Source organism: Dryobates pubescens, chromosome 15, assembly GCF_014839835.1.
Source record: "Dryobates pubescens isolate bDryPub1 chromosome 15, bDryPub1.pri, whole genome shotgun sequence".
Lineage (NCBI taxonomy): Eukaryota > Metazoa > Chordata > Aves > Piciformes > Picidae > Dryobates > Dryobates pubescens.
Window position 1 is genome coordinate 14,246,421 of NC_071626.1, and position 13,850 is coordinate 14,260,270.

At 43.6% G+C, this 13,850-nt stretch overlaps 1 protein-coding gene across 1 annotated transcript in view; it reads right to left on the reverse strand.

Annotated features, from left to right (window-relative positions):
- Positions 1-13,279, reverse strand: part of TRIM24 (tripartite motif containing 24) — a 58,055-nt gene extending 44,776 nt beyond the window's left edge. The window contains exon 1 of the mRNA XM_054167909.1: positions 12,880-13,279. Within this exon, the coding sequence (XP_054023884.1) occupies positions 12,880-13,255 (376 nt within the window). The 5' untranslated portion in view covers positions 13,256-13,279. The remainder of the gene's footprint in view (positions 1-12,879) is intronic.
- Positions 13,280-13,850: the final 571 nt, after the last annotated feature.

The following is a 13,850-nucleotide window of genomic DNA, read 5'->3' on the forward strand; positions in this document are numbered from 1 at the left end:
AAACTCTCTATCAGGACCTGGGAAACTAGTCTCTTGCTTCTCATTTTTCAAGCCACTAGACTAAGAGGAGCAATTCAGGTGCCTAAACAGATACACCTAATTTGAGCAGGATATCCCACCTGGCTTCCAACTACTGTTCCAGAAGAAAATAGGTCTCCTGTGTATTGTGCAGCACATCTGCCAGACCTTCTCTGAATACAAGACATCCCAGAAATTCAGAAGTGGCAGAAGATATTAAAGTTTGGAAAGCTAAATCTCAACTTATTGTCTATTTTATTCCACATACATTTGCTACTGCAATTTCAAATTCCTGGTAGAAAACACAACTAAAGCACACAGCAGATCTCATATGTAGTACCCAAACAAACTGTAGTCTGTAGCTGCAAAGGAAAATATAGTTAAAATCACTTGTGTTGATATTCAGAGGCACCAATTTTAAGTATAGTGCTTGCATTTGCTGCATACATCTGTGTTCTGCTATATAGAAATCCATCTGAAAGGTCTCCTTGTGGATGGACCTGGATACCCCTGTTTCTTTCAAGCCATCACAAAACACAGATTACAGTGATGTAACAAATAGAATGGAAGACTCCATCAACTTTAACTGTAAACTGTGCAGGGAATGGATGTGCAAATGTAACTAGAAATAAAAGGCTAATTTAGAACAATAGATTCTGCTTTTGTTTGGGTCATTGTGTTTGGTGAGGAGGTGGAAAGAAAAAGAGGGCAGGCTGATATTTTTTAAAAATACAGATTTCTTTCTTTTTTTTTGCTAATTAGTATCTCCTTAATATATTCTTCAATGACAAGCCTATAATAGCAACTTCATGAACAAGTACAATGCCCAGGACTTAGATCCCCAATAGTGAGGAAGAGGAATCTAATATGTATTTATCAGTAAATTTGGAGTATTTATTGAAGTACACTTTCAGTATGTGCTGAAATTAAGGCTGCAGTAAAAAACAACACTTTCATTGTTAATCTGGTAATACTTAAGAGGATTTCTACATCAGTTTGTTGGGCTTTTTTACAGCTTGCTGTTGACCAAGACAATACAAGACATAAAACATTTGATGAAAATTCACACACTAGTAAATCAACAAGAAATAAAAATATTTACTTCCTGCAATGTTAGACCTCCACAAGACTATACAACCTCCAAGAAACAATGTTAAGCAGCAGCATTGTTCCTTCTACTCTGACACTGCGTTAATATTAAAAATATTAAATGTAACTAATAAAAATTTATTCCTTTTGGGTTGAAGAGATGCACTGATTGATCACATAAGAATTTCAAATTCCTGCCCTAATAGCTCTCAAAAAGCAGCAGGTTACCAAGGCAGCAGTGATACACTACTTGTGTTGCCATTGATATCTCCTGGTACTCTCTATTGCTGTAAAATGCAGTAGATAACTGAACCATGAGCTAGACCCTGCCAGCTGACATGAATACCCACATTCACTTCTTATGGTCTTCCCCACTGCCATTTTCCTACAACAGAGAAGACATCCTTCAAAGATGCTTTCCCAGTATGACACTGAACTAGGAGTGAAGCCCAGGGTAATGACTGTCCTATCAAAACTGGTCTTCATAGGTGTCATTTAACTGTCCTTTAGATTCACTTGATTTATTTCCACCTTCTTGTACCATACTGCTGCAAGGATAGATCAAACACTACTTTTGATAATAAAGGGCTGGAATTATTACAGTTTGCCTCCAATAGCAGTTTGGGAATTAACTACTTTATTTTTAAGGAATACTCACAAGGGTCCAGCCATGGCACTGCAGTTGTTAACCTTTCCAGCCTGGCATAATGACAAATAAAAAACCAACTACAACTTTAAGGCAGAAAAGCAGGTATTCTGGTAAGGTTTGAAGTGAGACATATAGCAGCTTAAAGAACCTAGACTATATTCTCAATAATTTAAATCAGTCAGAAGGTAGCCAAAGAAAACCTTATTAAATCTGATCTCATCCCAATGGAACTGAGAACAGGGAAAAAGAAAAAAACCACGCACAACAAATGCAACCAGATTGGAAGGCAATACAATAATACTGTCACTAAATGGACTTTGAAAGGATGCAAGATTAGCATGTAGCTTCTTAAAGAATCCAGACTACATTCAGCTCTTGCACAAAGGGTGGAATCAAGGGAACAGGACTGTCGGTTTGATCCATTCATATACAGGGCAGTTTCTAGCATGATTCTTTTGAAGAGATCTTTGGCCCCAGAGTTCAAACAGCAATGGTAATAATCTAGAAGACATACGAGCTACCATAGCTGTGGCTGTTTCTAAATTGTACCTGGTCACAGTTATAAGGCCATTTCTGAGAAGAAAAAGGCAACAGTATACTGTCTCCCAGTTTGGAGTTGAAACCATTCAATTGACCAAGATACACACAGTTTTACTGATGGTACCAGTCCTAACAGCCTGTGCAGCAAATACTTTCAGAATTATGTGAGTAATTCTTGAAACAAAGAGTTAAGACAAACAAAAAGTAAGACTCCATTACTAAGGAGGTATTTATTTTGATCTTCATTGCCAGATGGGGGAAGACCACAGGTCCTCAACCTATGCTCCATCCCAGGCTCTTCTGAACAGTCTTTCACAACACTGGACTCTGCCTTTGCTATGAAGCAGGGTTTTACAATCTGCAGTGTAGTATTTGAAGCAAGAGCTGCTAGTATGTCTGGGCTTAAATTCAGATAGACGATGTGAAGCAAATCACATTTCTTACATAAAGAAGGGGCTGAGGGACAGCAGAGCTTCTCAAAGGAGACCAAATTTCTTTAGCATTTTATTAAAACAAACAAAGCAATCGACATTATTCTGGGGGCTTCAAAGGTATGTTAGCCAGTGAGTTACATCTTCATAGTCCCTTTTCACTACTAGCAATGGGAAAAGAAAAACAGGAGTACTGAAGGCCAAGCACTCTAGTTGGCAAGATGAACCATTCATAGTCTAAACCAATCGAGAACAATAGCTGCTAATGTGTGACAGAAAACCCTTAAACAAGATAAAAGTAAGGAACAGAAGCGAGAGCTGAAAACCAACTGCTGAAGCAAGCAAAGGTAAAAATGAAAACTGGGAATCTGTAAACGTTCAAACTAGCGAAACCTAAATCTAACACTGAAGTATGTCACCTCCAGAATTTCAAAGTTCCCAGGATATTTAGCTATTACTGAGATCCTGCTATCAGACATTACACAGCTCTGTACTCATTCAAGGAAGCTTGTCTGCTAAATAGACTTGTCTTTATCTTCAGCTTCTGACTGATCCATTGCCCACTACCTTAATTTATCATCTTGGGGCTGGGAAATGCTATGAATTTCAGCTTATACTTGAAAACTGTTGAAATTGTTACAAGTCACAGAAGTTTTCCAAGAGGCAAAGCTGATTCAAAACTACTTCCACTTCTCTCTAAAGCAACTGTAAGGGCATGCAATTTACACTCCCACATCACTGCAGCAAGTAGCTTATTCATTTAAAGGCAGAGTCCAGTTTGAAAAAAAAAAAGTATGTGTCAATTCACACTTGCTGATCAGGCCAATCTTGCATACTGCTCATTTCTAGTAACAGACCTGTTGGTGCTGTGCTATCAAGGCACTGTGCCTTGCATTTACAATTAGCACCTTATATTTAAAATCAGAACCTTGCTCCCACTTTAAGAGGCCTTATTCTACAGCCTCAGCAGATTGCTGCAGCTCTCTACCTCTCCTTCTTCCCACCTACTCATTCCCTGCATAGCAGCAAGAGTTCCCTCCCCTAATCAGCATTAGCAAGTATCCTGATGTATTAAGTTCAGCAGCAGCCAAAGCTTAACACCAGCTTCTGTTAGGCTGTTCACAAAACTTCAGCTGTGCACATCCATATCTGTGTTGTGACTCCATAGGAGATGGCTAGAAATGAACAAAGCAGATTAAGTGAATGTTTAAGATTACTACATGCTTTCTAAACTTAAGTAGACAACTTAGGGTCTTTGCAAGTCAATATTTACAAAAAACAGTTGTTTCTTCTTTTACTATGTGCAGTACAGACATATATAAGCTCACTGGGAAAATATACAGTCACTTTTCAAACTAAGCAATAATTTTAGCTCAACGGGTATTTCAGTTACAGTCTTGTTTTATTCAAACTGCACTATGTTCACTTAAGGGACTGGGGGAGAAATGGGAACCCACCATTTTCAAAGAAAAGTTGCCTGTGGCAACTTGCTTATTAATCAAAAGCAGGAATCCTTCTCCAGTAAGAAGGCAAATTGTTCTGTTCTCTTGTCCACGTAGTCTCACCTATGGAGCATTTATCACTGGAGTTGCAGACTTCTTTTTTGAAATAAGGACCCTCAAAATTCCTAAGTGCATTTCAAACAGCTGAGCCTTGCTTGCTGTCCTTTTTTCCTCAGCCTGCTGATAAACTTCAAAAATAAGTAGAAAGCTTATGACAGAGCACTGATGTTAAACATGTTAGTAATGCACGCAAGGCAATACACAATTCTTCCCCACATAAAAGCTTCAAATAAGCCTTTACTTGAACTGTAGAGACAATATCAAGTAATTAGGAATATTCCTTTGCTTAACCTTTGGTTTCATATCTGACTTCACAAGACTATTTCTTTTTAAAAACAGAGTAATTTTCTTAGTTACTTCTAGTTAGACAACTTTCATGTTTTCATCGATGGTAAACATTTGTTTTCACGCACTATCTCTGGATATTTAGTCTGTTCAACTTGACACCGATGTCTTCAAAATGTTTGAGCTTCAAGGTCATAGTTTAAACAGTAAATGACTCCATGGTGACCTAATTGCTAAGGAAAATTTTACTGGAATTTTTCTATGAAAATAGTTTTTGTTGCAGCCTTTACATTGGCCAGAAAAAAAAAAGAGACTGTTACAGCAGATAAAAGTTATGTAAGAAATAAAGGCTGATTGACAGCTGCCTAAACATGAGCCAGCAGTGTGCCCAGGTGGCCAGGAAGGCCAATGGCAGCCTGGCTTGCATTAGAAATAGTGTGGCCAGCAGGAGCAGGGAAGTCATTGTGCCCCTGTACTCTGCATTGGTTAGGCCACACCTTGAGTACTGTGTGCAGTTCTGGGCCCCTCAGTTTAGGAAGGACATTGAGACACTTGCCAAGAAAAGGGCAACAAGGCTGGTGAGAGGCCTTGAGCACAAGCCGTGTGAGGAGAGGCTGAGGGAGCTGGGGTTCTTTAGCCTGGAGAAGAGGAGGCTCAGGGGAGACCTCATCACTCTCTACAACTACCTGAAAGGTGGTTGTAGCTAGGAAGGGGTTGGTCTCTTCTCTCAGGCAACCAGCACCAGAACAAGAGGACACAGTCTCAAGCTGTGCCAGGGGAAGTTTAGGCTGGAGGTGAGGAGAAAGTTCTTCACAGAGAGAGTCACTCATCACTGGAATGGGCTGTCCAGGGAGGTGGTAGAGTCACTGTCCCTGGAGGTGTTCAAGAGGGGATTGGATGTGGCACTTGGTCTAGTCATGAGGTCTGTGGTGACAGGTTGGACTCGATCTTTGAGGTCTCTTCCAACCTTGGTGAGACTGTGATAGTAAGTGCAGTACATTTTGCTGCTGTTCACAAATCAATTGCACGTTACAGGGCCATATTCACCTGAAGAAGCCTGCCTGACCAGCATATTATTGTTAAAAATCAGTGATCTTACTGTATTATTTAATCTTATTGTAAATTTATTTTAATAGAAGGTTTTAGAACATCTACATTTCCCATTTCAGAAATAACACACAATCAGTTACTCATACTGAAAGACTCACTAAAATTTACTTTACATTACTTTTGGTTTTCTCCTGTCCTGTTTTTAAATTAGGTATAATGAGCAAAATACCAGTTTCACAAGTTTGCTGGTACTGGGAAATTCCACTAAATAATATGGAAATACCACCTACGACATCTTAACATACAGAACCCTGGCATACAGCTCTTCCTGTACAGAAGACCAGTGTCTTTAAAAACACTATGTTCAGAATTAAGAATTTCAACAAAATTCCTTTCTGAAATGTCACAAACTGGGTGAAGTTCAGTGAAAATGGCCACTCTGTAGTACTGATGTAAGCCAGCAGGCCAACCTAAAAGTCTGCTGGATGGCTGACTAGCTCTTCAGTACATTTCTTCTATGAATGAGGTTGCCCACAAAGCACACTGCTTCCTCAGTTAGAGGGTAGGAGAGCTCTGCAGAGGGTCCTTGCCAGGCTGGACAGATGGGCAAACTCCAAGGGCATGAGATTTAACACATCTAAGTGCCTGGTTCTACACATTGGCCACAATAACCCCATGCAGTGCTACAGGCTGGGGTCAGAGTGGCCGGAGTACAACCAGGCAGAAAGGGACCAGGGGGTACTGGTTGATAGTAGGCTGAACATGAGCCAGCAGTGTGCCCAGGTGGCTAAGAAGGCCAATGGCATCCTGGCCTGGATCAGGAACAGTGTGGCCAGGCCAGCAGAAGCAGGGAGGTCATTCTGCCCCTGTACTCAGCACTGGTTAGGCCACACCTTGAGCCCTGTGTCCAGTTCTGGGCCCCTCAGTTTAGGAAAGATATTGACTAGCTGGAACGTGTCCAGAGAAGGGCAACAAAGCTGGTGTGGGGTTTGGAGCACAAGGCCTGTAAGGAGAGGCTGAAGGAGCTGGGGTTGCTTAGCCTAGACAAGAGGAGGCTCAGGAGAGAGCTTATTGCTGTCTACAACTATCTGAAGGGAGGCTGTATCCAATCCAGGTGGGGGTTGCTCTCTTCTCCTGCGCAGCCAGCACCAGAACAAGAGGACACAGTCTCAAGCTGCACCAGAGGAGGTTTAGGCTGGATGTTAGGAAGAAGTTCTTCACAGAAAGAGTGATTGGCCATTGGAATGGGCTGCCCAGGGAGGTGGTGGAGTGGCCATCCCTGAAAGTGTTTAGGAAGAGACTAGATGGGGCGCTTGGTGCCATGGTTTAGTTGGTTAGACAGTGTTGGATGATAGGTTGGACTTGATGATCTCAAAGATCTTTTCCAACCTGGTTAATTCTATCCTATTCTTAATAAACATATGCACCATTATATTCCCTTGCTCCTCAGACAATAAATTTTCTAAGAGATGTTTCTATCGTATCCATTGAAACAATCAAATTACTTTCAGATAGATACACACCTAAGAATTTTTAATACATTACGTTTTCTCTCCTGTTACCTTGCAGCCTAGGATTCCTTCCCATTATTAAAAGATCCATCAGTTACCAGAGACATTATAAGCTGATTTTGTATCAGAGGTAAGTTGGCACCTGAGGATTTAAATCACTACTCAAATTTCAAGCATATAATTCAACTATTTTGAAACTTCTAGAGCCTAACTTCTAAAATGCTTCCAATTCAAACTAAACTGTGTCACTGCGGTGGTTTTAACACTCACCTGATTACTTCTGATGGCTTCAGTGTTTTAGTCTCCCATTTTCTATATACTAGCTGTAGACACACATAAGCTAATAAACATATGCTTATATTAATGATATATTGGAGTAAACATGATTAAAGCTTCTTTTATTTTTGTGGAATTTCTGGTAGAAAAGAATGCAAGCATTTTTGGCAAAAATATCCTCCATTCCAAACAACACTTGTACAATTAGCACCACACCCCATCACATATACCTTGAGAGCATACCTTCTACTAAAAGAAAGGCACTCTTGTAAACATAAGAAGAAAATCTTTTCTAGATGGTTTACTGATGAATATTTTAAGGTTTTACCAGTTTTGTTGCAATATTCTTTGATTTTATATTCCTCCATCGGTACACAAAACAGCAGATGTCATCCACATACAATGAGGGGCTATCAAGGGTTAAGTCTTCATTCTACACCTCATAGACCTTCATATGTTACAGGTAAACAAATATGTCTGAGCATTAATAAGCTGAAATATGAAACAAACATCACTGAAATCCTTGTTTAGTAACTGTGAAGTATTTATTCCTTAATTAACAACAAATATCAAACATATTTGAGTTATTAGTCTGAACACTCCGCAAGAATTTAAATCCTGGGCGTGTACAAACATTACTGCTGGTGAGAGGCCTTGAGCACAAGCCCTATGAGGAGAGGCTGAGGGAGCTGGGATTGTTTAGCCTGGAGAAGAGGAGGCTCAGGGGTGACCTCATTGCCCTCCACAACTACCTGAAAGGTGGTTGTAGCCAGGAAGGGGTTGGTCTCTTCTCCCAGGCAACCAGCACCAGAACAAGAGGACACAGTCTCAAGCTGCGCCAGGGGAAGTTTAGGCTGGAGGTGAGGAGAAAGTTCTTCACAGAGAAAGTCGTTCGTCATTGGAATGGGCTGCCCAGGGAGGTGGTGGAGTCACCCTCCCTGGAGGTGTTCAAGAGGAGATTGGACGTGGCACTTGGTGCCATAGTCTAGTCATGAGGTCTGTGGTGACAGGTTAGACTCAATGATCCTCGAGGTCTCTTCCAACCTTAGTGATACTGTGATACATGCTAATAATAGCTTCATAGAGAGATTTATTTGCTAGTAGGTTTGTCTAGAGATAAAACAAAGAAGAAAATCCCTCTACTATTTTTGGTATTGACACTAGTAATATTTCATCATTATACACACATACAACTTTAACAGTCATTTCCATTCACAAGTTTTTCCCTGTACCAGTTCACAACCTATTCCATGTATGGATTGATAAACAAGGTTCTGTACAACCTCAATAGTTCTGAAAAGGAACAGGATCTCAATCTGTAACTTTGCCATTTTCATGCATGTCTGTCACAACTAAAAATTCCACCAGAATACTACCATGACCAGATGAATCCTGTCCTTTAAGCACAGGTTGCAACTCAAGTAGGCATTAAAGCACCCCCCAGCACTATTTGGGCACATGGCAGATTTCCAATACCAGCCCTGTTGTTATAACTCACACACTCAAATAGTAAAGAATGGTCATTAGTGAAAAACTGAAAATGTATGTGAAGTTATCCAAGATAGCAGAAGTGTCTGTAGGCACTTCCCCACAAGTCAGCATCACACTTACAAACACATTCTTGCAGCATTCCCCACAGTTTCTCATGTTCTGTGTCTGGCAAGCTGTTTTTCAGCAGCATAACAACAAAAATATACATCAAATAAGTTGCCATTGTACATTCATAAAAGAAGCAGAATGTTCTCCAGTTTCAGGACCATTGAAATCTGACACGCAGCTGGCTCTGCAACACCTTAAACTACAAGAACAGTAGAGATCAGAAATTCCAGGTTTTCTTTTCTATAGAAATTATTTCAAAACTGAATCATTTGGCAGTATAGAGGACATTCCTGCCAACTAGCCTTGCCACAAGTCCACATTTGCAGGCAGAATACCAATTAACAACCACCACAGGAAGGTCCTTCACATCCTGACACGTCTTTGTCATTATCCCTACACCAAACCACACATTCAAGGCAGAATCACTAGAATTCTTAATTCACTCTAGATTCTTAGCAAAATATTTTTTGGCATTGTTTTATTAGTTGTAAGAATCTTTACATTAATAAAGCAAACATTCTCCCAAGTAAACTTGTCTGTACGTTGGAAGTTGAAGGTATGCTTTATCCTAGTGAAGAACTGTTTGTGCTCAGAAACAGTTTCCTGAAGACAAAAGCATATCCATTCAAAAATCTCCTTCGCAACTAATTTGGATATTAGCATAACAATCCATCTCGAAGTTGGCTCAGGGAACCCTCTCCTTTGTTCAAGACAGGCTCCCTTCTACCAATCCTTCCTCGGGCTTCTTTTTGTGTAACATTTTACAGCTCAGCACACGTGCTTAAGTAGTCCGCTTATCTTTCGAATGCTTTTCATTCTATTGTGTTCCTTACCTAGGACATTCCTTCCAGTACAAATAGCTTCCTTGCTGTTTATTTTTTCAGTTTAGTCACAGTAATCTCATAATTTACATCACAAGAGGCATTTACTACTACTCATTTTATTTGACACTCTTCAGTTTATTTCTTCAGGTCACTCCCCAAACATTTTGCACAATATCTGACTAGAGGAGATGAGAGATTGGTAGTTTTGTCTTTCCTTCCATCTTCTCAGAATTTAAGAACTCCTCCAACTGTAACATTTTCCTCCAATATAATCAGCTTTAGACATTGACTACTTTTTTTTTTTTCATTCCTAACTTAAGTTCTTAACTTTTTTATCTCATCTGGAAAACAGAAAGTAGTTCATGCACATTATTAAGTTAGGTTTTAGCTAGCTAGCATACAGCCATTGCCATTTTAACTGGGCCAAAACTGTGACAAAAGATGTAAAGAATGTGTCAAGGAGAGTATGCTATCTAGAACAAGTTCTTCTTCCTATTGGACAATGAATGGTAGTGTGGAAGCGTGAAAGTAACTGGAAAGAAAAGTCAGCAGGGTAAAAATAACATCACCAAAAAACTATGTTTGTAACTTTGCAGAATGAAGAATACACACTGTACCAATCAGTCATACAGAAACAACTCACAGTCAGAATGAGCAAACAGAGCTGCAAGTTTACTGTTGCTGTAATCCATTATTTCATCTATCATTTGTCTTCTCAAGTAGATGTTTGAATAGCACTTATGTTTTCATTCTTATGACACATCTCACTTCTTAGCCAACTACAGACTCCTATTTCTGCTATATTTAAATAGAACATCTGAAAATTAAGTTACAATGTTCATGACCCCAAAACTTGTAAAATGATGATTATACTGTCTCAGCCTATGTTGCAACCCCCTGAGCTCCCTGCATCTCTGCCCTCTTTCTCATTGCCAAGCATCTCACCTTGAAATAGCTAATCATACACCAAAGTTTGTGCTTTTTCTGCTCCTCCCATGCAGAGCTTTACAGATCTACTCATAGACATATGAGCAGTAACATCTCCTGGATCATCCAAACTTAAATATACTCGCTTGGGGTTTCATTTTCTCCTATTCTGGAACTTCTGGCTAGGTAATCTGGCTACTACATAAATTACATGCTAAAATTAGACTAGACTAGACTAGACCAGACCAGGTTGGAAGAGACCTTCAAGATCATCGTGTCCAACCTATCAACCAATCCAACACACCTAAACAACTAAACCATGGCACCAAGCACCCCATCAAGTCTCCTCCTGAACACCTCCAATGATGGTGACTCCACCACCCCCCCCGGGCAGCCCATTCCAATGGGCAATCACTCTCTCTGTATAGAACTTCTTCCTAACATCCAGCTTAAACCTCCCCTGGCACAGCCTGAGACTGTGTCCTCTTGTTCTGGTGCTGGTTGCCTGGGAGAAGAGACCAACATCCGCCTGTCTACAACCTCCCTTCAGGTAGTTGTATCTCTACAGTACCTCTCGCAGTAAGGTCACCCCTGCATCTCCTCTTCTCCAGGCTAAGCAACCCCAGCTCCCTCAGCCTCTCCTCATAGGGCTTGTGTTCCAAACCCCTCACCAACTACGTTGCCCTGAGAATGAATACACTAATAGATATCCATGTAGATGAACAGGCTCAGCATATCCTGGTAATAACACACTTGGGACTTTCTCAGATATTCTGAAGCAAGGCTGTCTCTCCAACTGTCCCAAACATTAATTTCTCTCAAGAGGATGTTCCCTTTACGAATTGCTGCAAAGATTTTGTATATTTAAGTCACAAACTTTCTGGTCAGAACTGCTGGCAAGATGGTAAAGGTTTCCTAAATGCACTTACAGAACAACGGCACACACTTGCTTATGAATGCCCAATCTAAAATTATTACTTCTTTTTTCATGTAGAGCTTTTTCATTTGAGCCCCCACTACAGATCCCAATAAGCACAACCTCCACTAATACCGACTTCCATCACACTTCCCCTTTTCTGTTCAAGTTTCTCCAGGATCTTCACTCATTTGGACCTTCTTCTGAGTTGAAATTGCCTTTAACAAAATGAAGTGACCTCACTAGTCCAAACACGGCTAGGAAAAACATATTAGGAAAGCACTTTCGGTTTGCAGGAGCTTATTGGACATCTACAGCAAAATGTATTTTTTAAACACACTGACACGAGCTACTCTGTCAGTACTCGAGCTTACCAAAACTCCCTGGAAGCATTCTCCCTTCCGCGCGACAATTAAACAAGTAATTCTTCCTCAAGGCATTATTAGCAGATCCGCCCAGGCTGCCTATCACGTTACCACTCGACCGCACTTGACACCGCCCAGGCGTTCGATCGGACCCTCCCCTGCTGAACGCTGTAGAGAGGTGATGACACCTGCAGGGCTTTCTCCCAGGTGAGCTCCAAACTGCCCTCCTAGAAACGTCACTCACAAAAAAGTCTGCTTTCCCGCTACCTTTTTCTGCCTTCGCATCACCCCCCATTAAGGTCTCCCGCGGGCAACAAGCAAAATCGAGCCCTATGAGGGGAAAAGCCCCACGTCCAGGGAGACAATCTGCCCGGGCTGCCCGCGTCTCCCAGGTGGACGCGGCTCGGGGAGGAGGGGACTGGCTCCCGCCGCTCCTCTTTACCCACACAGAGAGGTCCTGGGAAAGTACAATTACTGCCTTCCCTTCCGAGGTGAGAAATTTAAAGACTATTTAAAAATCAGTCAAACAAACAAACAACCCCACACGATCTCCTCCGCCAGCCTTGCTACCGCTCTGCGAGGAGCAAACAGAGCCCGCCCCGAGCCCGAGCTCGCCCCGATAGGTCCGTGCCCCTGGCAGCTCCGTGGCCGGTCACCCGCACCCCGCCCACCGCACCTGGTGCTTCCTAAGTTCCTGTCGCCGCATCTCCCTGGCCTCCACGTCTATCGCGACACACAGCCCTCCGAGGGGCGGCAGGGGAGGGGCGTGGGGTACAGGTGGCTGAACTCCCAACCACAGGGTGGAGAGAAGGGATCGGCGGCAGAAGGGACACTTACCAGGCGTGCAGTGCATGGGTGAGGCCGGCAAAGAGACGGGCGAAGAAGGGGGTCCCGGCAGCTGCGGCTCCTTCGGGGCGCCGGCGGTCGAGGAGGAGATGGGGGGGGGCAGCATGAGGTAGCGGTCGGGCTGCGGCAAGCAACGAAGGCATACGGAGTGGAGGCAGGGCAGAAGCTTTGGCCGCCGGCTCTGGATGGGCTGCCCACACACGCCGCAAGTGTCCAACAGGTTGAGCGGGGCCACCTCCCTGCCGCGCTCCGTCGGGCCCTGCCGGCTCTCGGCCTCGTTCTCCCCGCTCAGCGCCGCCCCCCCCGTTCGATCCGCCGGGCAGGCCCCCCCCGCCGCCGGTACTACCGCCGCTGCCGCTTCTTCCATTGTCCTGCGCCGGCCGCCGCCGAAGCGCCGAAAGGAGGCGGGGCAGCTCCGCTACCCCCGCCACTTCCCGCCCGCCCGCCCGCTCCGCCACTATCGCCGGGCCGACCCCCGCCCTGTACGGCCCGCGGTGTTTGTGTGCCTACCCCGCGAGGAGGAGACTGTCCTACCCCTCCACACAGCCAACGGCCGCCCGCGGCCCGCCTCTCGCTACGCTTCGTCCCGCCCCTCCCACGGGCTCCGCCCCGGTGCCGTGCCATGCCCCGAGTGGGGCCACGCCCACGCCTACGTGCAGCGCGCAGTTCTGCCGTCCCGCCCCCACAGGAACCAGCCCGACTACCGCAGGAGAAGCCGCGCCCCCCGCCCCACCTTCTGCCCCAGTGGTTGGCAAGTGTCTTCCCGCCGCTGCTCCTGGTGGAAGCCCCTGTTCTGTTTTGGGGTGGCTATATTGCTTCTGCTCATGGTACACCCTGGGACACGCCACCTCCCCGTGGTCCTGTACCCCATCAGGCCATACGCACTGTGCGTTAAAGGCTTCCTACCAGCTCTGCTGGAGCCCAGGTTCCTCTCAGCTCTTGCCCAAACAGCTGCCTTCTCC